The following is a 25,726-nucleotide window of genomic DNA, read 5'->3' on the forward strand; positions in this document are numbered from 1 at the left end:
AAAAATGCATGAATGCTTTTTATAATCGTACTGCAGTGTAACGGCTCAAATGCACAAATGCAGGACATCAAAGGGAGGTGGCCCTCTGCCTTTGAACACAAATTGTTTTCTTTTCTTTAGATAAAAAGAATACATTTTACAATTATAGATTCTACACTCAAAACCCAAATGGAAATAACTAGCTCCTCTTTATACGTTTTAAGATATGGTCAGGCCCTTGTGGTTAGAAGAGTTAAGACAGAGGGTTCTGGCATGTGCAGCAGCTTGTGTGTGTGTGTGTGTGTGTGTGTGTGTGTGTGTGTGTGCGTGTGTGTGTGTGAGATGAGTGTGTGGAGTCACTGTTGGGCTGCCGCAGAGCTTGGCCAAACACCAGCTTGACGACAGCAGCTGGAGAGTAGTGATGTAATAATCTTGTTGCCATGGAGACCTGTGGTTCCCCAGCATCTCCAAAAATCCAAGGGCGGTGGAAAGTCACCGGGCTGGTTGGCTGTGCCATAGCACTGCTGTGACGAGACGATGATACACAGCCACTAGTACCTCTGAGCAGACTTATGACACTGACTTATCATCAAGCTAATGTGTGCAGTGCAAACTTAACGATAGCTTGTCATGTTGCACAAAACCTGATTCAAAGCCTGAGTTTTAAAAACAACAACAGAAGTATGATAAAATCCACATTGTCATATGGTTTTCATTCTTGTTGAGGCCGAGACATTAAAAACAGACCATTCGCTACATGAGGAAAGCACAGTAGTAGAAAGATTTTCATGTAAGAAAGTCAGCCCTTCAAGCTAAACCACCATGACCTTGTCAGCTTTTGCCATGTTGTAAAAACAGCTGTGTTGGGATTGCCCAAATCCTCAGACAGTGGTCAGTAAGTAAATCTTCCAATCAAACAGATGCTGGGAACGTGGTCAGGGGAGAGTTGCTGGGAAAGAAGAAAACCTGCTTTTCAAATGAGTCTCCACTGTCTTTCATCACATTCACCTTGTAGAGCAAATGCAAATGCAGGAAAGTTTTCACTGTGAACCCACAACAGAAACCTTCCCATTATGTGCTCCTCTCAGTCAGTATTCTCCCTTAATTGAGGCTGAGAACCCCTTCAGTCTTTTGATATAGATGATTTGAGATCCAGATGAGGGTCTGGAGAAAGAGAGAGAAATAAAGGACTGAAAAAATTGGCTGAAACAGTAAGAGAAAGAAAGCAGCGGGAAACAAAGGATGGGGGGGGGAGAAGGAGCATCTCATCATCAGTTAAAGCCTGGGGATTGTGAAAATGAAGTGGTGCCCTTGATGTCTGAGGCCCAGAAACCAAGCTCTGGAATCTAATTAGGTGTCTGTTTGTATTAGAAATCAGTAGTATGTAAAACCATTTCATATAATAAAAAAAAAAACCTTGCTTGAGTTCTTTGTAGTGTGGGACATAAAGATCGGGGTATTTTACTCCCTCAGCATTTTGACAGCTAAAAATTGTTCATTCAAAATTTGAACCTCTGTTTGAATGTGGGGGAAAACATTAAACATTTGTAATGACCTTTAATGACTGTGATCTGTACGAATTTAAAGTTTAGTCTGTATGTTTAAACTAGTTACAGGTGTGAACACACCCAAGACGCACTGAGGACACATTTGAGATCCGATCACTCAGACCACATCTTCTTTTAGCAGTGAAGGACAGCCTACTCTACTCACATCCTCTGACACAGTCTAATTAATCCCACCACAGTTTCATAATGAAATGAAAATATTTTACTATTTGAAATGGATAAAACCTTATTTTTGATTGTAGAGCTGTGTGCAGCGCATCGATTCGTTCAGCCCGTCTGCGCCCCTTTCTCTCTCTCTCTCTCTCTCACACACACACACACACACACACACAAGCACATTGACAAGGGAACTGTCTATCTGTTTATTTGCATATGAACCAGGGAAATGACATCCGATCACAAATAGTCACTCGAGATGCATGTGGAGATGCATTTTAAGGCCAGATGTGAACTGATGTACTTAGAGTTGACCACTTGTGATGGGGTCACTGAAGACACATGTTAATGCCAGGTCAGAACAGGGTCTAAATGAACAAGTTAACGATGAGGGAACAAAGTCTGGACTTTCTGGATCCCATGCATTGTTGATGTTATGGCTAAACTGTGAACAATTTGTTCACCTGCCACTTCCGCTTACATGCTAATGTTGCTAACACTGGTCAGTGGTTTTTACCATTCTGAAATATCCTACTGAGAATGCCAGGTTTGTGGTTGCTGCTGTTATTTATGGTTATTCACTATATCATTGATTTTTGTATGTGATAAACAGTGGAGATTTCATCAGTCCAGTTTGTCTGTTTAATGGCTTGCAACCACAAACGTCTGTGTTTAGCTTCAAAGGGCGTCTTCAACTATGATATTCTATTAAAATGAAAGTCATCTTTTTTTTTTGTATTCCTATTCTGACATCCACTTGAACAAGACTTTTTTTCCTTATTCTCATCTGTTTCCCTCCACTTGTTTCTGCAGTTTTTCTGTCACAACAATGTGCTCACAACTGCAGTGATGTAACTGTGACAGCCAATCCAAGCTGGTCTATTGCATGTCCTATTGACCCGTCAGTTCACTACGCTAATAAATAAACTGGAGGTGGACAACAGCAAGCAAAGCTGTGCAGATCAGATAATCACAACTCAGAGGCATCTGAGAAGCAGTGTGTTGAAGTATTTTGGATTCTTCACCATAGATGGCCAAATAACCAACAAAGATGAGGCTGTTTGCTGACTTGTCAAAATAAGCTCCAGGACCAGAATCGAGAATGGCAGAGTCAACTGTACAACTTCTTCATCTACTTTTCACCACACTCATCCTCAATATCCTCGCCATGGGCTTATAAAAAGGCCATCACCAATAAAATAGCAAGATTTATATGAAAGGATATTGTTTCAGTAGAAGGCTTTCAGGACAATGACAGAACCAGAGCCATGATATCAAATTACACCTCAATCTCAAGACACATAAATCTGTAAGATCGTTACATCGTCTGGGAGAGTCCTGTGCGTCTATGTCCAGTGACATTGACGATATTGTTGAAAGTTAAAAATGAGATGGAAATACAGAATGAGCAAACACATCTGTAACCCTCCCCTGCTGCCTCTCCATTGGTATGTACCTCCTTAATTAATGACAAGTCAATTACCTAACATGTTGAAATTACAGGAAGTGAAATCTGATTGGCCAGAAGTGGCCAATTAGATTCCAGTGCCACCTTGGCCCTGCTTTGTATTACACAATGTTTTACAGCTGGTTAAAGGCTCTGAAAACCTATTCTCTCAAACAGCTTCTTACTTTAAGTGATGGGGTCCGACATGTACACACTACGTTCCACCAAAGTTAAAGTTTTGGTTGTTTCATGAATTTCTGCATTTCTTTTTGTCCTTGCTTTTCTCATTGGTTTAGACTGGGTGAGGTTCCCTGGGAAAAATTTACTACCAATCAGAGGTCAAATGTAGTAATATTTGAATCTAAATTTGAAGGGGAGGACTGTTTGCTAGCAATGTCAATCAAATGTGAGCGAGCAAAACAACAACACACACAGTCCTGATCAGTAAAAAAAAACAAAAAAAACACTTTTATTTAAGTTATTTTAATTAGTTTTAAGTTAGTTTATTTTGGGCATTTTGTGCCTTTATTTGACAGCACAGTGGAGATTCACAGGAATTGCAGAGACAGAGAGCAATGGAATGACATGAAATAAAGAGTCCAGTCAGCCAGGAGTCAAACCAGAGACTCACAACACAAGGTATCTGCACCCATGTGGTATGGGCCTTGAGCATTTGGCTATTGGGTCATCCTGAGCATCAAACTTTTAATAAATTAAAATGATAGATGTATTTCTTTCTTTACTAGAAATTGAATTAACTAATTGATTACTCATTAATATTGTAGAAAACACTGTTTTTAGTGGCTTTAAGGGTGAGGCAGAGGGATAAAGGAAAACCCAAATGCAGTTGACAGTATATAGATAGATGTAATAATTTAACCATAAAAGATCCTCCATGAAAAGGCTTTAACATGAGCTAGTGCTGCTGCTCAATAGAAAGGTGACTCTCAAACCTTAGGTACACCTGTCTCCTTTCTTGCTGAACATCTTAAAAGTCAGATTCTAACAAAAGGTACAGAGATCTCATCAAGGCTGAGAGCCAATCTAGTCAATTAGACGTTCTGGGGACGTCCAAGTCCGTATTTCATACTGTGGCCATCGGAGCTGCAGTGATTGCTGAAAAATGTGTCTGGAACAGATCCATCGCCTGCCGTGGTGCTAATGGCAAGAAGGCAAGCGTCTGACTGTGTGTCACAGTTGTGTATGTGTGTGTCTCTGTCAGTCTGTGAGAATATGTATGCACTCACAAATGTGTCTTATCGAATACCTGGGCAAGACACAAGACGCTGTCTAAGAGCAGTTTTGTTTGGCACTGATGACTGAGGGAAATGTCAGAAAACGTTGTCATCAGTCAGATATAACTTGGTCTGATTTTACTTGACATTTAAGTTTGATGAGTTATTGCTCAAAAAGTCACATGTGGTAGTAAAACACGTTCATTCATCCTGTCTACTTGCCGCTCTTCTTTGATTTAAATATACTCTGCAATAATTCTTCTGACCAAAAGACTCGCATGACAGATGACCACACCTTTGATGGATCTCCAGAATTAAATGTTAAATATTATTCAAACCTTGATGCACAAACATCAACCTATGCGAAGGAAGTGCTTTGTCCATCAAAAATAGCCATTTAATTTGAACAAAGACCTATGTTACACAAAATGTCAGCAGATGCACTGTATGAAGTCAATACAGACACCTAAGGGCATATCAGGTCTGGGAGATCAATCCCTCTCAATGAGTCATTCTCATGCTGTCCACCTCTCTGAGAGACATGAAGACAAGAGAAGAGAAGAACAAGAGCTCCCACAAGACAGGCCATCCTTCTAGTTTTACGAAACACACATACACAGTCAGCAAAAGGCACTGCTGAACAGCCCTGTGTATCAGAACTGCAGCTCTCTCCAAGACGTCATGAGATTACAAAGTAGTCTGTTAGCCAGTCTGCTCACTGATCGCGCTGCTTACCATGCCAGAAGAGGCTCACAAGAAATTAAGCTCAGCAAAGAAACAAAGACAATATTACTGGGGCGATGAAAAGAGGGTGGGAGAAAAGTCAGAGATGTATGGCAGAAGAGATCAGATTGATTTCATGTTCGTGTGTACATGGAAGAGCACAAGAGGGCAAAGCAAGAGAGCAAGGAAGAAAAACAAGGGCTCTTTGGCTAGCACTTGACTGAAGTGTGCGCCGCTCTGCGTATGGTAGTGAGCCGATGATGACTACAGTTACCCACAGTAAGAGAGGGGATGAGCGAGAGTGAGTTAGAGAGGAGGAGTGCTTAATATTCCACGCACGTACAGTTGCTCCGCTATAGCAAGAGCTTAAAAATAGACCGCAGCAGACTTGTGGACTGAGGAGCTGAGCTAAACAGAGGTGCAGCCGCGTACGATGAGGGGGATCCAGACTGGTCTGGATGATGTGACGGGGATGAAAATGGATGGCTTTGCCCTTGGTAATGACAATTATTGACTTTATCCAGTTAAACACAGAGCATTGGAAAACATGTAGTAAACCATAGACATGATCTGCATGATGACATATTTACCATTACTGTAGCCAGTCCTGCATTGTAAAAGAAACACTGCAGCCTAAAACATAAGATTAAACACAGAGTTTTATGAGAGTATTATGGACTAACTTTAACAGACAGAGGACCTGAACTGTTGAGTGATGTGGTTTACTTTACATCTGCTACTAAACAACTACACACCTTTGTAACTATTATTGCAAGGTTTACAAGAAGTCCTCCAACCTAAATGACCATATGCTTTGTTTGTCCCTAGCCAGTGATACGACCCAGGGGGACGTTTACTGGGAGGAGATATGCCACAGATAAACAGTTAAAAATCACTGCTGTTAAAATAAATAACTAACCCTTTTAAAAGTTTGGTTAGGGTTAGGCACAAAAGCTATTTTCATCATAGTTACAATAATAAACATGTAGTTAAGGTCCATCCAGGACGACCTCCTCTCCACATGGCAGATGTTAAACAAACAAAAAACTGATGCTGTCTCACAGAATACTACTCAACAAATGAAACACAATGAGCTAAACTGGCTACTCTGGCTCTGCCCCAAGGTAACCTAATCTGCCTACCACCACCTCTAAAGAGGACTAGTTATAAATCTTGCGTGGTGTAGGAAGGCGGGCGAGGGACCTTGTCTCTAGTCTTTCTGCTAGGCTCCTGGCTATAGTTTAGCTTCAGATTGAATTGACAGACATGAATGGTATCAATCTTCTCATCTTACTCTCTGCAAGAAAGTAAATAATTGAGCGAATTCCAAAAACATCAAACTATCTGAATTCATATATAGTGTTTCGCAGATGCACTGGTGTGGACTGTGCCACGTCTAAGTCATGGTTTCTGAAGATACTGTATGTACAGAGGCATGATGCATAAATAGGATAAAGTTTTAAGCTATTCTAAAAGCACATACAGCATATCACAGAGAGGTTAACTACTGGCCCCATATCATCAACTTAAGTGAATTTAAGGGCAAAAGCACACATCTTTCCTCATGAGCAACAGTATAAATCTACATTCAAACAAGAGAAGAGTTCTGTATTGAGGAAATATCAAGTGCACTTTCTCACTTCAGAGTTGCTCCTTTATAAAACACACTGGACAAACCACGAGGATTCAACAAACGGTTTCTTTTCCAAAGGCCTGTGAAAAATTGATAAGTCTTGATGCAAATAACATTAGTGCAAACTGTAGCCTGAGTTTCCCACTTGAACTCTTGAATGAAAATCTGGATGCTGCCATGTGAAGGACTGGAGAGGTTTGTTTTACTTCTGTTCCCATATTTTCTGAGGAGCAGAGTCTACCACTGACATTCAAAATACATCTGCTAAGATTCCGGTACCAAAAAAGCTAAGGTGTCCTCGCAGATGAGGTAAAAATCTGCACAGTAAAAGGTTGATGTCACACAGGAGATAGTGGAAATAACGACCTGTCTCACATCATTTTTAAGTCTTTAAAAGACAGAAAGAGATGCAGAGTTTTAACTTTGTGGGGATGCAAAAAACAAAATTATGAGATGTGTTTTTTTGCCCAACAGGAAGAGTATTTCACAATAACATCTCTGAACTTTTGATAAAAAAGGATTAAAAACTACTTGATGTAGCTTGACCAGTTTTAATTGAGGAATGACTGCTCTTACATTTGCTGTATCTGTATTATAATGTGCAGAGATAGTAGAAACAATGGGAAGTAAATATGCTAAATGAGAGCAGGTCAGAAAAGAGTGAAGCTGCTGTCTATTACATGAAAGTAATACCAGGAGTATGGAAGTAGAAGAAGTTGCCTGGTTGCTGATGGGGAATATTGTGTGGTCTAGATTTGTGTCTCTATGGCAGGAAAAAGTGTACCATCTCCAATTCTCATTGTGTTTTACAAAATAAACCAAAGAAATTATATGTAAATTGACCTCAGTTCATATGAAGCAATAAGTCAAAATAAATATCAGCACTTTAGTTGGAATGAAAAAAACATTGACCGCCGAATATGAGTTTAGACACAGAAACAGTGTGTGTGTGTGTGTGTGTGTGTGTGTGTGTGTGTGTGTGTATGCATGTGCATGTGCATGAGCACTCTGGACTAAAAAGTTGCTGACTGCTATGCAGCACAGTGACTTATGTGCGCAGAAAGGGGCTTACTGTAACCATTATGATCTCATACAATTTTGCTGCAGCAAAAAGCTGAAACAGTAACATTTCTGGCACATAGGAAACTATTATAAGAACATTATGTATTAGAAACATTTCTTCAATTGAAATTTAAATGTTTTCAATTATAAATCACACAACAGAGCAAAGCAACAGGTGAACATTTATACATTGATTTGATGATTTATACCCTTTGCATTTCTCACCTTCAAGCCAACAATCATTAATTGGCTGCATAGAATAATAGTAAGACGTAAACACAAGGCCTCAAGACAGAACAAACATGAAGCAGTTCTTCATGATACCTAAACCTGTCCTGTGTATGATGTGGCACACTCATTTGCCAGTTTATTGCAGTGAATCGTACATTCATGAAGGTTATTTTTGGTTTAAGGTGTTTTAGGTGTTTATTCAACTTTACAGTGATTGTGATTTTTTGGTGCTGTTAAATTGCATTATACTGAAATGTATTTTTAATACAATTCAGCTCAACCACAAATTACATCCTCCAAAATGACCATAAAGTTGAAACAATACCACAGGAACAATTGATTTTATTTTCCTGTCTGACAGCAATGCATTTAATTCAATTTAGATTCAAATTTGTTAAAACTATCAGCTGTATGTCTAAAAGATAAACAGAACTGTACAAGTATTTCTTGGATGTTCACTCTTGTAATTTTAATGATGCCATGCTATTCGTATACACATTTTTTTGCTCACAGCATTAAATTTCTGATACAATATGACCTGCTTAGCAATAGCACAACTATGATTCTGATACTGAACACTGATACACACTATAGTATAGCATTGGTCTGATCTGTAGCCCCAGGCTTTGTGGCTTCCACCTCTTCTCTTAAACCAGCTCTGTGAAGAAGCTTCATCCCACATTACAGCACAGACAGCCACACAATCCCAAGAGACAACAAACAACACAAACACACACACCACAGACCGCAACACATGGCCTGGGTTGACCCCAGACGGACACAGGCACTCTACATTAGTATACTGGATGGTAAGCCTAATGTACAAACTGCACATGCAAATAGACACAGTCTTTAAAAGTCCATCAAAGGCACATTACAGCAGCAGCAACATTCATTAGCGTAGGTGTGTCAGACATCACTGCATGTTCCCAGGCATACAGTTGTGTGTTTTCACTGCTCACATCACAATAAACATAAAGTATCACAACACTGCAGAATCACAACACTTGTAAGAATCATAAAAAGCACTGAATTTACACATTCTACTGTATATTGCATTGAACTGTGAGTTTTTTTGTCTCTAAACATTACTTCATTTGCATTTTGTCTCTGCTGCAGAATAATTAGCAGACACAGTATGTTACCCTCGTGACAGTCCTGGAGCCATTACAGACATCTTCATGGTGTAATGTCTCCATTTCTCTATGTTCAATGCAAACCTTCCTTCCTAAAGCCCCTGCACGCACGCACGCACACACACACACGTATGCACACTCAGAGGATACTGTTGTCTGTAATGTGCCGAGCCAGCAGGCAGCCTTACAGGACGTCAGCATCCATGTGTAATTAAAGCTTTTTGCCTTTTCTTTACAAAGCACCCAACTAATACCCCGGTGGACACATGACACCAACAACATTTTTTGGTCTAATCTCTTATGTATGCATGAATTTACATAAATATCACACAGAAGAAAATCAGATATGCAGGTGAACTATTTGTTTAGCACTGACACACACAAATACTGCTACATTGCAGACACACAAGTTAAGAAAGGACATAAACACACACACATAAGAGGACCTCGGTGGAAACATAATTAATATGGTGATAAAATATCAACTGTTGGAGGCAGAAGTAAGTGGATCATGAATAACACATGAGGCCCACGTCTGTCCAAAAATCACAACAGAGTGATTTCCAGGTTCAGTGCTGCCGACATCAGTCTACACAGACTCACCACTGTGCCTGAACTCTCTCTCCAGTGACATCTTCAACTCCACAGCAAGCCTCTGCCTTTCCAAAATAAGTTTCCCCCTTTCAAGTTTGACATGAAAGAAGAGAGAAAAGAGAAAAGAGGAAGAGGCACGTCGGAGAAGACACCATCGAGAACAAGATGTCGCTCTCTTCTTTCTGTTAAGTCTTTAAAGATTTCCCTGCTGTACAGCCTGTGCTAGGGTGAGAAGGATTTCTCTGCCAGTCTGATATCAACCAGCATTGAGAGACTAATACACATTCATTCTGCTAATCTTCAGAGTTTTAAAGCCACTCTCTGAAGACATGGCATACCCCTAACACCTTACAGCAGCTGGGCCAAATGTTGTGGATGAAGCAGTGACAGAATGTGCTAATTGAGAGATATTTGAAAAGATGTAAAAAGAAAAAAGAATGAAGAGACACAGACAAAGAGAATTACAAAACTAAAGAACATTAATTTCCAAACCATTTTGCCACAGAGCTTTCTCAGTCCTGTGGTCGTCAATCCCCAAGCTGCAACTGCTCCCATGTACAGGCAGCGGGGTGATTTAGTTTAGCTGGTTACAGTCTGGCTGCTGCTCAGTTCCCCACATGAAACCATAATCTCCTTGATGCCTCCCAAATATGACAGGAAAATTACTTAATTATGTTTCAGCACAAAATTAAAACCAGCCATACAGGGGACTTATATTCACACTACGCTGTGCAGAAAATCTGCAACATTGATCGTTACCATTTTAATTAAACTGATGAAGCTCAGCTTGACTTGATGTGCTCTTGACCAACCCTTCTGTAATCATGTCTTCAATTCCTCATGTGTTTGTGTGGACTCGAGCACCCCGCTGTCAGTCGACTGCAGACAGACTCATCTTCAGTGCCTGCCAACAGTGAACAGTTTTCAACACTCATTTCTCCCATTTTTATGCCTAAAAGCATCAAAGTCAACGGCAGATACACGCCGCTTCCCTGAGAGAGATGTGATCATCACTGAGGAAAAGAGGCAGAGGATGAATATCGTTGCACATTAATTGTTGGCTTCCATGTGCGTGTCCTTATTTTAAAACTTTAGTGTGAGAGAAAAATAAGGTTTGGTTAAAGTAATGCTAAAAAGAACTGAGTGACTGGCATCTGGGGCAACACAGACTGTTATGTACATGTACATGTAAAACTAACAGCCGTCTGTGACTACAAGTACAAACAGTACAAACATAAGACCAAGACCCATGAATCGTCCTCACGTCAATCAACCCGACAGTTATTGAGATATTTCAGTCTGGACCAAAGTGTTCGACCTACCAACCAACATTGCCACCCCCATAGCTAGCATGGATAAAATATTTGAAACCGCCATATATGCAATTGCAAAGTGCTGATGCAGTTGCATACTTACAGCCTTTTAAGTGTATAACAATGGCTGGAATGTCTACAGCCTTCAGTGAAATGCCTCTGGTGCCCTTCTTGCTGTGTCATGTATAGTATGTCTTTGCTGTGTCTTCTACCGGTGTCAAGTTCAGTCGGGGCAAGCTCATTAATCTGCTCAAGCTGCAGTGCTACTGGCTGAGAGAGGAGAGAGACTTTGACAGAGAGAAGGAGAGGAGAAATGAAAGTGAAAAAGGAACAAAGAAGGGATTTTGTGGAATTCAGGGGCTAGCCATGAGACAAAGCTCAAAGAAAGATGAAAAAAAAGAGACTGAATCGGAGAAAAACTGAGAAGAAGATAGAGAAATACAAGCAGGAGTCTGCGGAATTAGCTTTGCTTCATTATAAACCGAGAGTCCTTCAGATGCTGCTGCACAACAAATCCAATTACGTCACTGTGAGGCAGCTAAGTGCTCTAAGTGTAAGTTCTCCTATCACGGCTTCTTCTGACTTCATCAAACACCTCCAGAAACATGTGTATCAGGGACCACCAACATTAAATATTCAGTGTTGTCACACACTTTTGGAAACCCCAACAACCCAGCAACCTCAGCTTCAGCCATTCACACTGGCATGATTTCTGAATGAAAACACTGGCGCCTCTGAGGTTTAATAAACTCCCATTCACACCGGATTGCAAATCCCACTGCAGATGAAAATTAATGATAATTAAGAATAAATGAAAGGGAAATGATTGCAACTTATATTTAAACATGTAATTTTGTTCACCAAAGGATTCACATTTTCTTAAAATCATACACTTTTTAAAACAGACACAAAAAATGGCTTTAGGTTTCAAGATATTCCAGCCAAAAAAAAATGTATGTTTCAAGTAAATGCTCATTAAACAATTTGATTCAAGCGTATCATCTATTCAATGCTTTGCTTTTGCATTGTATGTGAATATTAAGGAAATTTCAGTACTTTAAATGAAATACTCAATCTATCTGTCAGTACAGAAAATAAAATCCACTGTGTAACTTGTTGTCAAACAATCAGTGGTTAGAAATCTACTGATTATATTGAAAATTATACATCATCATGAGCACTAATAACTGTACAAAAGCTGGAGCTGGTATCTACTAAAAGTAATTCTCACTGATTGCTCATTACCATGAAGTAACCAGTACACTGTGATGTCCTGGATTTTAGGAACCTGTTACCTGAACTTTGAGAGCAGAGTTTGTGTCTAATCAGTAATGTTTGTGTCTAAATGTAATGTTTCCCATTCAGCTCCTTTACCTTACACCTGGGAGATTCCCAATCCAAGCAGAATTCTGTTATCAGCTGCTGATTTAAATCTCACAATAGTCAATCAGGAAAGTACTATAGTGGTGCTGTATCTGCTCACTAAAACATTCAGTGAATGGGGTGAGCAGACATCACTGGAGTCGTAGATATTACTGTCATGGCCAACGGCTGAATGTCCTAATCTGAAAGCACACCAAAGCCTTGAGGGTTTATCTCACCATTTCTCCACATTATGGATTAACATGTTATTTAACAGGGCGCCTTCACATCAGGAAGACATGTGTCTCGCAGATTTCAGCAGGGCGGCACATAGCTGGCAGCAAGGCTGATAAGCAGGAGCTCTGTCTAAATCACATCCTATTTTTATTCTATATTAAGCCTTTACTCGTTAGAAATAAAGCTACTTAGGGAACCAGCACTCCCAGTCTGTGGATTATTATGGGAAAACAGCCCTCCCTGAATCCCATGCTTGTGAGCCACAGGCTGAATGTTTGAACGTCAAGTGAAATTCATGTTCGTCTATCCAATAACTTTAAGCTGAATAGTGTATCTGCTAAACCTTTGTCAAGGAAGGCTGACTGCGTTTGCATGGCCTTTTTTAGCACCACTGTTAATACAGTTCAAGGTGCTACGTGTAGCACCTTTAGCTGTGGTGTGAGAAACAGGCTATCCACAGTCTCTCATTGGTAACATGTTTAAAAATACAGACAGAACACCTTGTAATGCTTCCCATTCAGCTCCTTTACCTTACACCTGGGAGATTCCCAATCCAAGCAGAATTCTGTTATCAGCTGCTGAGCAGATCCACGGGAGCTCAGACGGGGGGGCCTGATCAGAGACATTTTGACAGCAGTTGTCAAGCGAAGTGAGGGCATTCATGCATGTCCCAGCTGATCCAAAATTCAAAGATGTGTGCAGAATGTACAACCCAAATCACAGGCTGCTTGGATGTCCATTGAGTAAATAAGGTCTCAAACTTTTGGCTGTTTCCCAAAGCTGTCATGAGTAACCTATTGATTAACACACATTTACTCTAATCCATAAAATGCCATAACTATTACCATAACAAAGTCCAGAATTTGATTATTTTAAATTGCTGACGTCATCTGGACAACAGTTACAAGTTATAATCCAAAAGTATCCAATATACAAGGATATGAAACTGTAAAAATGAGCACATCCTCACATTTCACAAGCTTAAACCGACATTTACTCTGTATTTTTATTACCCAGGCTAGCAGCCTGGCTCCACGGATGACAATATTTCAACAACTATTGGATTGATTGCTGTAAAACTTGGTCAACACATTCATGTTCCACTCAAGGGGACCTGCTAAACATTAGAATGTTAGCACTGTCATCATGTGCATGTCATCATGCTGATGTTAGCGTTTAGCTAAAGGCACCACTGTGCTGAAGTCCACAGAAGCATACAGAATTAGTTTCTGTAATTAATTCAGTTTCTGTCCAGTAATCTTTTAATCAATTAGTAATCGTTTTAGCACAACCTGAAAAAATTATTTTAATGACAATGAATCACAGGCTTAAAAGAAACAATCATCAATATCCTATCAAAACTCATTTCAGCAGCTGAAAATCCTAATAGATGAAGGCTAAATAAAGGATTGCTGCAGTTCAGTGTGAGGGGACCATTTATATATTTGTCAGCCTCAGTAAAGAGTAACAATTTCACACTTAACTGTGATAAGCAGTCTCTGTGTTCTCTCTTCTCTTCCTTTGCAAATTCGTATTTTGCTAAGGTTTGGTTTGGACAAATTTAAATAATTAAACCTATGCTTTGATTTAGGGGTAAGATAATCCATCATCATTATTTTAGTGTGTAAGCTTTGAGGCGAAGGCAACATAAGCAAAAGAACAGGCCCGCCCATGTACGAAAACAAAATATATTACAACCTCTATTCCAATTTTAGCAGTGCACACCAAGAGGAAAACAATATGAGTGCAGGGAAGCCACTTAGGAGACAAGAGCAACCTATTTCAATAATGCATTCACGATGCAAAACAAAGGAGCTCCTTCCAAGTTATGCATTTGGCTTCAAAAGAATGTTCCTAATTTCATTATTGAGCTATACAGGATCTGAGCTGGTGCCAAGTGGCCCAACCACTTACTCACAGTGATGAGGTACGTCTCTCAGGATCAATGCTGTTCTATCATTCATCTTGCTTTCAGTCTCTGATATGCATCTTTTGGTTCATGGTAGAAATTTTAATTTCAAGCTAATGGCCTCGAGTATCTGCATCTAAAAAATAACTGCCAGACTGCTTGGTGTCTTACTTCCTCAGATGATGAGCTGTTTACATAGTGTCGGGCTACGAGTGGTAAATTTTAGCCTGACTTCTTAATAAGAGAAATGTGTGTGATCTACATCTTATAATAAAGGTTATGATTGGTGATTTGAATTACGTACATTCTTATAATAATCTAATTAAATTCAAACTCAATTGAATGTGAGACAGTGGTGTGTTTATTTTACTCTTCTGTGTTATCTAATAAGATCCTGCAGATTAATAGTGCTAGATCGTAGCTGTTTAACCAGACTCCATGGCTACACAATACAAAGTCATCCAGGGTACAACTGCCAAACAAAACGCAGATCTAAATGATCTCTGTGTGTACTTGGCTCCTTAATTACAGTGATATTAATTTGGAAGTAAGAGGTACTCTGCACAGGTACTCAATGGCCTTATCATGACTCTATGTTAAACGGGCTATGGCTAACAGTTTTCACCACAAAAATAGTACAATTATCAAAGTTTGTCATGGCGACACCAGCACAGTCGCTCGATCTCTATGTATTAACTGTAACCCAGTGCAAACGGTGTGGCTCACTGATATGTTATTGATAGCTTTTGAAAAATAATGGAGCTCTATGGCACATGGGACTAAGCTATATCAGGCTTTGGCTACCCAGAAAATACTCACTCTGGTTAGTAGGATCAGAAGTTTCACCAGCCTTATTCTTTATCTGATCTGGCCAATCATGAATTGGAAAAATTCTATTCCTATATACAGTATATTATAATATATTTGCAACACTCATTTATGACATAATATATTCGATGGACATTCAATCAAGAAACTGCTTATCCTGCTATTGATGGGGCAGCTGTGGCTCTGCAGGTAGAGCAAGGCAGGTAACTGCAGAGCTGGCGTTTCGATCTGCTCTCACCCTGTGCTCCTCATCTCCACAGCTATCCTTGCATAAATACCCCAGATTGCTCCCTCTGGTTTGCCTCCAGGATTGGCTCACACCTTTGCTGATGATCACCACCAACATCATGTGGCTACACGCTCCTGCTCCTCTTTCTCCTGAACTTGTTATCGGCTGTCTGAGGCCTCCCGAGTGCCCATCAGGGGCTTCCCAAATTGTCTAAGTGCCCTTCTCAGCACCTTCCACCTTTTTCCCACAGCAGCTCACCAACTCCACAGCAAAGCCCTCTGCTTGCTTCCTCCCACATGAACCCTCTGCCCGACTCTCTGCCAGCAGAAACAGGCACTGCGCATCAATCTTGGGTTGAGGCTTTGGGAGATTGTATTGTGGCCTGTGGATGTGAGCTGCCTGAGAATATCCTGAAGGGCTCAATGGTGTCATAAGAACAGGAGAGATCAATGAACATGAATCCCCTCATGCTTTCAGGGTCATGATGTGAGCAGCAACAGCGTCATCAGTAGGGACATGGGACAGGTACACAGCATGGGTGAGATACAGTAAATGGGTGGCGGTAATGGAATCTGATCTGGTCAGTAAGCCTGGCAAACTGACAGAGAAGTTTTGCGGGGGCTCCCTGTCCATGTTAAAAAACAGGTCGTGTTTGCTGTATCTTTGCCTGGTCGCGTTCCTTTTGCACACTGCTTTCACTTTCATTTATGAAGGTCATGTCTGCCATCACTCCCCTATGATGTGATTTCACTGTAACAGCAGCAGTTCAAGGTGTAGGCTAATTGAGCTAAATGGAGAGTGTGACGGTTGTTGAGCCCCATGAGGGCCCTTCATTCTGGGCCACATCTCTGAGGTGTGCAGGGAGGGGCAGCAGCTATCCGCTCTCATTTTCAGTGAGCCAACTATGTTGTCATCCTCCAGTATGGCCACTGTAATGATGTGTTCACCAGTGTTTATTTAGCATTACAGATGCTTTGTGTGGAAGATAATTAATATAGCTCCCTAAACGTCGTGTTTGCATATTCTGATGGCAGCAAATAAATGGTGATGCTGTTGCTGTAAACAATAGATGATTTATTAAGCCGATGATCCTATTTATGTTTCCATTTAGACCAGTTGTGCTTCATCGAGAGCCCCACAGTGTGAAATAATGGCATATTTCATTATTTCCCATGGTGGAAATAATGAAATATGCCAATAGAAAGCTAATCCCTCTCAAATAGAAGCTGCAGCAGAAATTAAGTATTCTGTCCCTGCTGTGTACTTACAGCTTCTGAAAAGGCGGGATCAGCATATTTTGACAGCCGAACACTTTACATCATGACTGGGTGAAGGAGCTGCTCGGAAGTCAAGGGGGAACAAGTGTGGGCTGTACTCTGGAAAACAAGACTCATCAAAAAACACTAGACACACCATGTCTACTCAGATCAGTCAGAAGGCACAATCTTACACAGATTTTTCCTTGTAAAACATTAACATAAAAGGAAAAGTTAAGTTGAGAAGTTGGTCAAAAGTTTCATCATCTATAAAGCATTTCTTATTCGAGCAAGATGAAATGGGGGAGAGAGCTAGGAGGACGACATGAAAGTCACAACCATTTGACTGTGTGCTCCCACACGTTACATCAAAACATGACTGCATGAATGAAATCTCCTGGGAAACAATCCTGGTCTTCCCACTTGTTGGTGATATTCATTATTTAGTCACAGACAGGATGAGGACGAGACCTGAGACTGACGAAAAATGTCATCTGTCCCCTGAGCGCTGCCACTTTAACTTGTTAGACGTTGAAAGGTTTGCTTTTCCTTTGCTGTCAGATCCTAGAAATGAGCAGGTGGTGATGGTCTTTGTGTGCCATCGCCTCTAATTCAGCAGCAATGGAATCCCTTCAAATAGCGAGCATCAAACGCAGCTCCGGCAGCTCAAACTACCAGGTTAGATGATGCACACAGCAGACTTCTCAGTGATGCAGCCGCACAAAAGACACCACAGGGATGCACACGCACACTTGACTATCAAAGGAGGTAATACACATTAATCGCTCACTCTTAGTCCTCCATTCTCTTGCTTATACACACACGATCTGTTGTCTCGACTTCATTCATGCCAATATAACAATTGATTTTTTTTTTTAACAACTCAGTGTACAAGAAATACAGAGAAATGATTCAACCAAATCTCCAAGGGACTGAGTGAAGTGAATGACTAATCCAATGCACAGGAAGACTTCTGAATAAACCTGTCATGGAAACAAAGAACACTGATCTACCCAAAAGTGACCGGAAAAATAGAAACACCTTTACAACACAATAAAACAGACCTGCAGTAAATTCTACCTTCATCCATCCTTTGCAACACCACCACAAACTACAGAAGTGACCGGCAGAATAAATGCTTCTCTGCCACTGTGTCAGCAACAAATAAAAACCGGTGACGGACTCATACTATAGCTGAAACCAACAACCACAACGATACAGTGAGAATGAGCGAGGTAAGATTCAGTGGGGGTGACAGAATTGGGCAAATGCAAACTGCTTGAGAGCTGCTCAGCTATAATAAATGCATTCTGGAGGAGTAAAAAAAAAAATGCTCATTTGGTTTTCCTCTTACAGCAGTAGCTGCAAGAAGAGCTGGCTTAAGTGATGTTTTTCATACTGTGTTTTGGATAGTCAACTAATGAGTAACAATCTAGACTAGGCAGAGGGGATGCTTGATTGCCTCGATGTGTTTCGCTTTCAGCTCCAAACCTTTAAAGACTCCAAGAAAATCTGGATCAACAAGGCCTTGCTTCAGCACTTCTCAGAAATTGGCTTATTTTTATCATTTTAAGTTTTGGGAAGGGAAGCGCCCACACTCAAGTTGTTTGGTCACCAATATTGGATGTAAGGTTCTGTCATCACTGCAAAGTGCCCATTGCTCGGTCAAAGCCAGGGTCAGTCTGAAGGGCAAACAAGTGAGAGTATGACATCTGCTCTGTTCACATAAATTAGGAAATATCCACCTTCTTTTTAGACTAACTGGAGTCTAAACAATATTTTACTTTTCCCTGGATATAGACCAGAACTTCATGTGCCTCTACCTGCCTTATGTAGCCAGAGGATCCAAAAATCCACTCTGAGCCATCCACTGGATTTGTTCAAAATCAGACTATCCAGATTAGTTTCATAATGCATTCAAATCAATGCATGCATGAAGCTGCTGGAATGGTAACAGCTTATAAACAGATATTATACAATATATGTATATAGAGAGATTTATTTGTTCTTTTTTAATATCACTCTTTCTGTTAGAATTGCATCTAGTGATAACTGACAGCCCTGCAAATTTGCTACGCAATTCAAGCACCACAAGCATCATGATGGGATGTCCACACAGGTAATGTCTCCCATGAAAGCAACATCTGCAGCCCCATGGTAACAGACACCTGACCGTGAACACAACACCATCCAAATATGCTGAAAAACTGAATGTCAAGGTGAATGACACCTGCTTTAGTCAGGATGTTTTTTTCTTTGTGGGCTATGTGAAAGCAGCAGAAATAAATGTGCAGTGAGACGTCATTTTACCTGATCACCACCCCACTACGCGTCAGTATCACGTCCTCCACAACAAGGTGATTTGATAGACAGGAAATGTTGGCCCCCACTGACCTGAATCGTGCAGGTGTACTCCGAATCGTCCAGCAGCCTCACAGTGCAGTTGCATTCCCTGTCCAGACTCCTGATGCTGCTGCTCATCAGTCGGCTCAGCATCTTCTCGATCGTCTGCGTACGGGACCAGGGAGAAGGGCGCACAGCACACACATACAAGTTTATCTTCTGTCACGTCAACGACGTCCCTGTTCCTTGGTCCAACACCTGGTCAGCGACAGCGACAGTGCGGAGCGGCGGCGGTGGGGCATCGTTTCGTCAGTGTGTGCGTGTGTGTGCGTGTGTGAGTGAGAGAGAGAGAGGGAGAGAGAGACAGAGAGAGAGAGCGCGCTGAATGGCAGAGGTACCACACGGTGCGTTTCTTCAGTCAGTGCAGCTACCGCTGCTGTTCTCTCTCTCTCTCTGGTCCGGTTAAACTGTCACACCTCATTGCGCCCCCCCCCCCGTCTCCTCGCCGTTGCCATGCCGCTCTCAGTGCTGCTGGGCGGGCTGGTTGGTGAATGGCGAGACTGTCAGCCAACGGAGCACTGACTGGAGATGCTGCCTTCACAGAGTTAACGACAGGAGTCGAAATTCCGATAGGCCGGTAAACGTCGTGACTGTAGCCACATGGTTGGGAATAATAACAGAGTGCGACCTCTGTAGTTTCACAAGTCAAACAACAGACAATTTATTTTATGTTACTTTATGCTGCTGCAGAAGTTGATCAACTGATGATTGTCTCTCAACATGAGGCACCTAGACTTTTTAAACCCATGAAAAATTAGAAACACATACTCATATAGCTACTCGTGGTTTCTCTAACTGATTAAGACGCGGGCCTCACATTTCATGTCATATAAACAACTATAATCAACAAACGCATCACCTTGACTTAAACGTCACATCTCAGTCGCCCGTGATAAGTCAAATTCTCGCGTTTACTGACTTGAGCGCTTAGTTTAATTGCGGTATTTCCGACAGAACTTGAAGGCAGCAACAGATTTTAACATTCCTTCATCGCATCCTTCACGGGCTGATTGTCAGCGCGACAACGAGATAAAACGTAGCCACGTAGCGCAAAGAGAAACATTGTTTATATAACTGATACTAACATTATAATCTGTGAGTCATGTAACCGGGATCACTTTGATATAACGATTGAAAAGCTGTAGTTTTTCTAAAAGTCCTTGGGAGACCACGTAAATGCAATCAGAGCATAATTGTTGCATCGATAACCACCCAGCTACACAAACGTATTATCTGTCATCAGCCTTTAATAGGGACAGTTTCTCTCACGAATACTTTGAACATCCCAAATGAATATGGCCGTGAGAAGGCTGAGTGTGAGTTTGACTCAACCTGTGAACAGTGTATTGTCCTGGTTTCTTTGACGATGTCTCCCTCTGGCCGTGCTCCATGGTAATGACGAAAAAAGTGATTAAAAGTGATCAAAAAGTTCCGCGTAAAACAGAGCCAGCACGCCACAGTTTTCTTCACGTTGAAAGGTTATCCCCACGTTTAAACAGAAGGCCGGCTATCGAGCAGCTGCTTGACACAACATCACCCACAGGATTAAAGGAGCACATGCAGTAACAGTCCGGCTGTATTAAAACACAGCTCACCTGCCGTGACATTGTCCCACGATGCCGTGACTCGGATTCGAACCGAGGTTGCTGCGGCCACAACGCAGAGTACTGACCACTATACGATCACGGCGAGCTACGATGAGCCCGTGGGCACTTTTTGGAGAAATGTAGAGTGTTTGAGAGAATAGACTCGGTGGGCTTCTGTTGGATGAAGACCTTTTTTTTTTGGACCGCAGAGAGTACGTCCCTCTGGTGGGCCCACTGCCTGTTCTGTGACCATCCTGTGTCATGGATAGTCAGTCTGGGGGGGTAACCTGCAGCTGGGTGATTTAAACTTCCAGATGCCCCCAGATGTTCTCTTTCAGAAACAGCTGTGACATAAGGTTGTTGTGACAGTGTTTATCTCATTAACCTCGAGTATTGTTTGCACTACAGTGACATCTGGTGGATAACGCGTCTCACAACCACGTGTGTGCGCCTTCAGCAGACCTCCTCCGGTTGGCTGATTCTGCTGCAGACGTAGCGCGGCTTCCCGTTTTGTAACACAGTCAACGTGCATGTTACCAAACACGGAGTTTGTAGTAAACAGGAGCGGAGCTGTAACTGAGAGGTACAGCTGAGGTAAAGTTACGCTTTATAACTGTGCATCATTTTGGTTTAAACTTGCACATGTAACTTATTGCCGATGTGATATGATGTTATCGCAGGGTTGGCTCGTTGTGTTTTGGTTTGTGTCGATGAATGAATGCACGGTTTATGCAACTGTGTCATGTTGTGGGTCTTAACAAACGGAGAAATGATTCTGAATCGATGTTCAGCTCCTCTAGATTGATGCGCTTCTGTAAAATGCAGTGGGTTGTCCGTGATGTGTTTACAGGGTCGCCGACATGGCTCATACATGCATTCACTGGTTCCGCAAGGGACTCAGGCTGCATGACAACCCGGCACTGATGGCCGCTCTGAGGGACTGTAAGGAGCTCTACCCTGTCTTCATCCTGGACCCTTACCTCCATAACAATACCCGTGTGGGCATCAACCGCTGGAGGTTCCTCATTGGAGCCCTTAAGGACCTGGACTGCAGCCTCAGGAAGCTCAACTCGAGGTACAAACACGGGAGAGCTTTCAGAAACATTGAATACTAAGAAAGTTAAAAACTGCTCCGACACTTTTTTAGTTCTTGACTGGCTTTACAGTATTGTCATATTGTGGTGTGTTCGACTCCTTCAGGCTGTTTGTTGTGAGAGGAAAACCAGAGGATGTGTTCCCCGAGCTGTTCAACAAGTGGAAGGTAACAAAGCTGACTTATGAGTACGACACAGAGCCCTACAGTCTGAGCCGGGACAAAAGAGTGACTGCACTGGCCAAACAACATGGAGTTGAAGTTATCTACAAAATCTCACACACTCTTTATGATATAGACAGGTACTGCTCAGGCTGAACATGCACACATACACAATCTTTTAGCATTTTTAAAGACTATTACTATATCGCTCACTTGGTGAATATTATATTGTCTATCTTCTCCCTGTAGGATAATTGAGGAAAACAATGGCAAGGCTCCCCTTACTTATAACCGCATGCAAGCAATAGTGAAAACTCTTGGTCCCCCTAAGAAACCAATCCCTGCTCCAACCATGGAAGACATAAAAGGTGGTCAACTACCAGAAACACTTGATAATGCCAATAATCATGAAAACCAATGGCTCTATCGAAATATGACATGCAAGTGTCAAACTTAAGCGCTCATTCACTGAAATATATCTCCTCTGGCACAGATGTAAAGACCCCTTGCTCAGATGATCATGAGAAGAAGTATGGGATCCCTGCACTAGAGGAGCTCAGCCAGGACACTGCAGCTCCTGGAGAGGAGCTGTTCCCAGGAGGAGAACAGGAGGCTCTGAGGAGACTAGATGAACATATGAAAAGAACGGTATTTCAGTTTCTCTTCTTGCTTTGTATGGCTTGACATGATTATTTTAGACATCTAAGAAAATGGATAAATTTACTTAACCAACATTTAACTGTCTAATTGTTTCCATATTTCAGGGATGGGTGTGTAGCTTTGAGAAGCCCCAGACATCTCCGAACTCTTTGAGCCCCAGCACCACTGTTCTCAGTCCGTATGTCACCTTTGGCTGCCTGTCTGCACGCACCTTCTGGTGGAGGCTGACAGAGGTCTATCAGGGGGTGAGTGTCGCCATCACTGTTCAACTGTGTAGGTCATGTTCCACTATGAATAAGGCTGCACCGTCGATGGTCTATAATGGAATTGGAAATAAGCAAGCATGCTGATTTAAGCTGTAGAAAATGTGTCACAATATGTTCAGTGCATGAACACAACATAATAAATGAATTGAAGTTTTTCATGTGTGTTTTTTGCAGAAGAAGCACTCAGATCCTCCAGTTTCCCTGCATGGCCAGTTACTGTGGAGAGAGTTCTTCTACACGGCTAGTGTGGGTGTACCAAACTTTAACAAGATGGAGGGCAACCCTGTATGCACTCAAGTGGACTGGGACACAAACGCTGAACATCTGGCTGCATGGAGAGAGGTAGCGATGTTTGAGTGCATAAATAGAAAGGAAAACAGAAATTGTGCTGTTAGCGAAAGTGTTTTCACAATGACAAATCAAATTCCTGTACTATAAATAATTCCTGTCACCCTGCACTGTATTTCCCTAAAGGCTCGGACTGGTTTCCCCTTCATTGATGCCATCATGACTCAGCTGCAACAGGAGGGCTGGATCCACCATCTGGCCAGACACGCTGTCGCTTGTTTTCTCACCAGGGGAGACCTATGGATCAACTGGGAGGAAGGCCAGAAGGTGTGGAAATGAGCTTGCCTTTATAACTATTCTAGATAAACTCAAGATGTTTCCCGTGTACATATTTCAGACAATGGCTTATTCCAGTTCGGACAGGAAATTTCATGAGATATCACTGGGTAATGTTTAAAAAATAACATTGTGTATGCTAGTTCATGCTAGTTAATCCAAAAGATCACCTAAAAACAACATATAACTACAAGAGCACTCAAAGTGCAGACAACATCTGCCAAGGCTAATGTAAAAAAAAAAAAAATTAAATTAAACTACAAATGATGAATCAAAATAATCTGGCAATAAAGATGCATGGCACAAATGACAGTTGAAGCATGTTAGTGATAGAGCGCTGAGCATATCTGTAAACTGGTTTTCTGTTGCAAGCTTCATCACATGGCAATGAAGCAAAAACAAAATTCGATCATTACAAAGGGGTTTTCAGGTTGTTTTCTCTGTGTCTGTAGGTGTTTGAGGAGCTTTTGTTGGATGGCGACTGGGCTCTGAATGCTGGGAACTGGCAGTGGCTCTCAGCGAGTACCTTCTTCCACCAGTTCTTCAGGGTCTACTCCCCTGTCGCCTTTGGCAAGAAGACAGACAAAAATGGAGACTACATCAAGTAAGATCATAATTGTATCAAGCTCAGGTTACCACACATTGTACCTTTGTTACATTCAGTTAAAATTTCTCTACTGTCTTTGCAGGAAGTACCTTCCTCTTCTTAAGAAGTTCCCAGCTCAATACATCTATGAGCCTTGGAAAGCTCCTCGCAGCATCCAGCAGGCAGCAGGATGTATTGTGGGTAAAGACTACCCACATCCTATTGTACAGCATGAGGTCATCAGCAAGAAGAACATCCAGAGGATGAAGTTAGCTTATGCCAAGAGATCCTCAGACTCCACGGAATCACCCAGCAAAAAGCAAGGTATTGCAGGAAACTTTTGTTTTCTAGACGTTTATCTCTATCTTGATGTTATTTTTACTGAAAAATCCTTCTCCTTCAATATTTCTTTTTATGTTTTTCTCATAGGTGTAAAGCGCAAGACTCCATCTGTTGTTGACATGATGAAGAAGAAAAAAAAGTAATCATATACAAATAATTCCAAGTAATAGAGGTAGTTCATTACAAATAACTGAATACATGGGTTTTGGTGTTTAGCTTCCAGCTTCCTCTACCGTGCTAAAACTCTCTCTGGACTGGGAGCTGTTTGACAGCAGGCTGTCTACTATATCAGATTTTTTTTATTGCAACCTTCTTTTGTTTCTAGTTTACATTTTGAATGTGGGTTTTATCTTTACTTTTTATATTGTATCTATTTCAGTGTTTAAGAGAATATCCATGTATTAAGTTAGATTAGGTTAGTTAGAATTACACTTGGAAACAATGTCTCTTTTTTAAATGCTAAAATACCTTATTATTATACTCTACACATAACTTCTCAGGTGTTTGTATACAATAAAACTGATACAAAATAAGACGCAGCTATTTTATGTGTGAGCATCATCTCATCATCCATTTATCAGCTCAAAGTGACAGAAATATTGGTGATGTCTGTGGCATGATCTCATACTCATTTAAAAACACAGTTTTCTCTGCTTTTTGATGAAAGATCAAAACAAAAATATATATTCTGTCTAATTTTACAGCAGAAACTGGCCATATTTTACATAAACAAGTTCAGTGGTGAGATTTCAGAGCACTCGCTGTAACCACTAGAGGTCCCTGTAATTCCACCTGTAGAAAAATCAGTCACGTTGGTATTTATTTATACCGAGAATTATTTATGGAGTGAATAAATCAAATCAACAAAGAAACCGCTAGAATAATTTAAAGTGCTCTTATCTGCTAGACATGTTTAGTTGTTGGGACATTTATTAATACATCTTTCCGTACTGAAAACAACTGTTGAACTAATTTGTAAACACTTAGCAGCTGTGGTCAGCACCGAGCAGCAGATATCTAAACAAACATACACACACAAAATTAAAAGTGATATTGTTTTTTCTTATTTATTATTATAAATATCTAGTCTTTTAATTCTAGTGCTC

The 25,726-nt window shown here is 41.2% G+C and overlaps 2 protein-coding genes and 1 non-coding gene across 3 annotated transcripts in view; 1 reads left to right on the plus strand and 2 right to left on the minus strand.

The window, feature by feature from the left end:
• frmd5b (FERM domain containing 5b) overlaps positions 1–21,197 on the minus strand; it is a 66,577-nt gene extending 45,380 nt beyond the window's left edge. The window contains exon 1 of the mRNA XM_071488418.1: positions 19,293–21,197. Within this exon, the coding sequence (XP_071344519.1) occupies positions 19,293–19,394 (102 nt within the window). The 5' untranslated portion in view covers positions 19,395–21,197. The remainder of the gene's footprint in view (positions 1–19,292) is intronic.
• On the minus strand, positions 20,919–20,990 carry trnah-gug (transfer RNA histidin (anticodon GUG)). The gene has a single exon. It is a non-coding gene; the product is annotated as a tRNA-His (tRNA).
• A 138-nt stretch (positions 21,198–21,335) lies between the features above and the next one.
• cry5 (cryptochrome circadian regulator 5) lies at positions 21,336–25,153 on the plus strand. Its single transcript, XM_071488419.1, has 11 exons — positions 21,336–21,481; positions 21,738–21,962; positions 22,088–22,282; positions 22,392–22,510; positions 22,636–22,790; positions 22,907–23,047; positions 23,243–23,410; positions 23,543–23,683; positions 24,145–24,296; positions 24,382–24,602; positions 24,708–25,153. Exons 2-11 carry the CDS (start codon positions 21,748–21,750, stop codon positions 24,761–24,763), a joined length of 1,563 nt encoding a protein of 520 aa, XP_071344520.1. The 5' UTR covers positions 21,336–21,481; positions 21,738–21,747; the 3' UTR covers positions 24,764–25,153.
• The last annotated feature ends 573 nt before the right edge of the window (positions 25,154–25,726 follow it).

This window comes from Trachinotus anak, unplaced genomic scaffold (genome assembly GCF_046630095.1).
Source record: "Trachinotus anak isolate AG129_WGS33_773 ecotype Australia unplaced genomic scaffold, CSIRO_AGI_Tana_v1 ptg000011l, whole genome shotgun sequence".
In the NCBI taxonomy this organism is placed as follows: Eukaryota; Metazoa; Chordata; class Actinopteri; order Carangiformes; family Carangidae; genus Trachinotus; species Trachinotus anak.

What these genes read in the sequence shown, in the direction of transcription:
- cry5 (XM_071488419.1), top strand. Translation starts at nt 21,748, where the DNA reads ATGGCTCATACATGCATTCACTGGTTCCGCAAGGGACTCAGGCTGCAT. An exon ending in ATGAACATATGAAAAGAACG is followed by an intron (nt 22,791 to 22,906) that starts GTATTTCAGTTT and finishes TCCATATTTCAG; the next exon opens with GGATGGGTGTGTAGCTTTGA. An exon ending in ATCTGGCTGCATGGAGAGAG is followed by an intron (nt 23,411 to 23,542) that starts GTAGCGATGTTT and finishes ATTTCCCTAAAG; the next exon opens with GCTCGGACTGGTTTCCCCTT.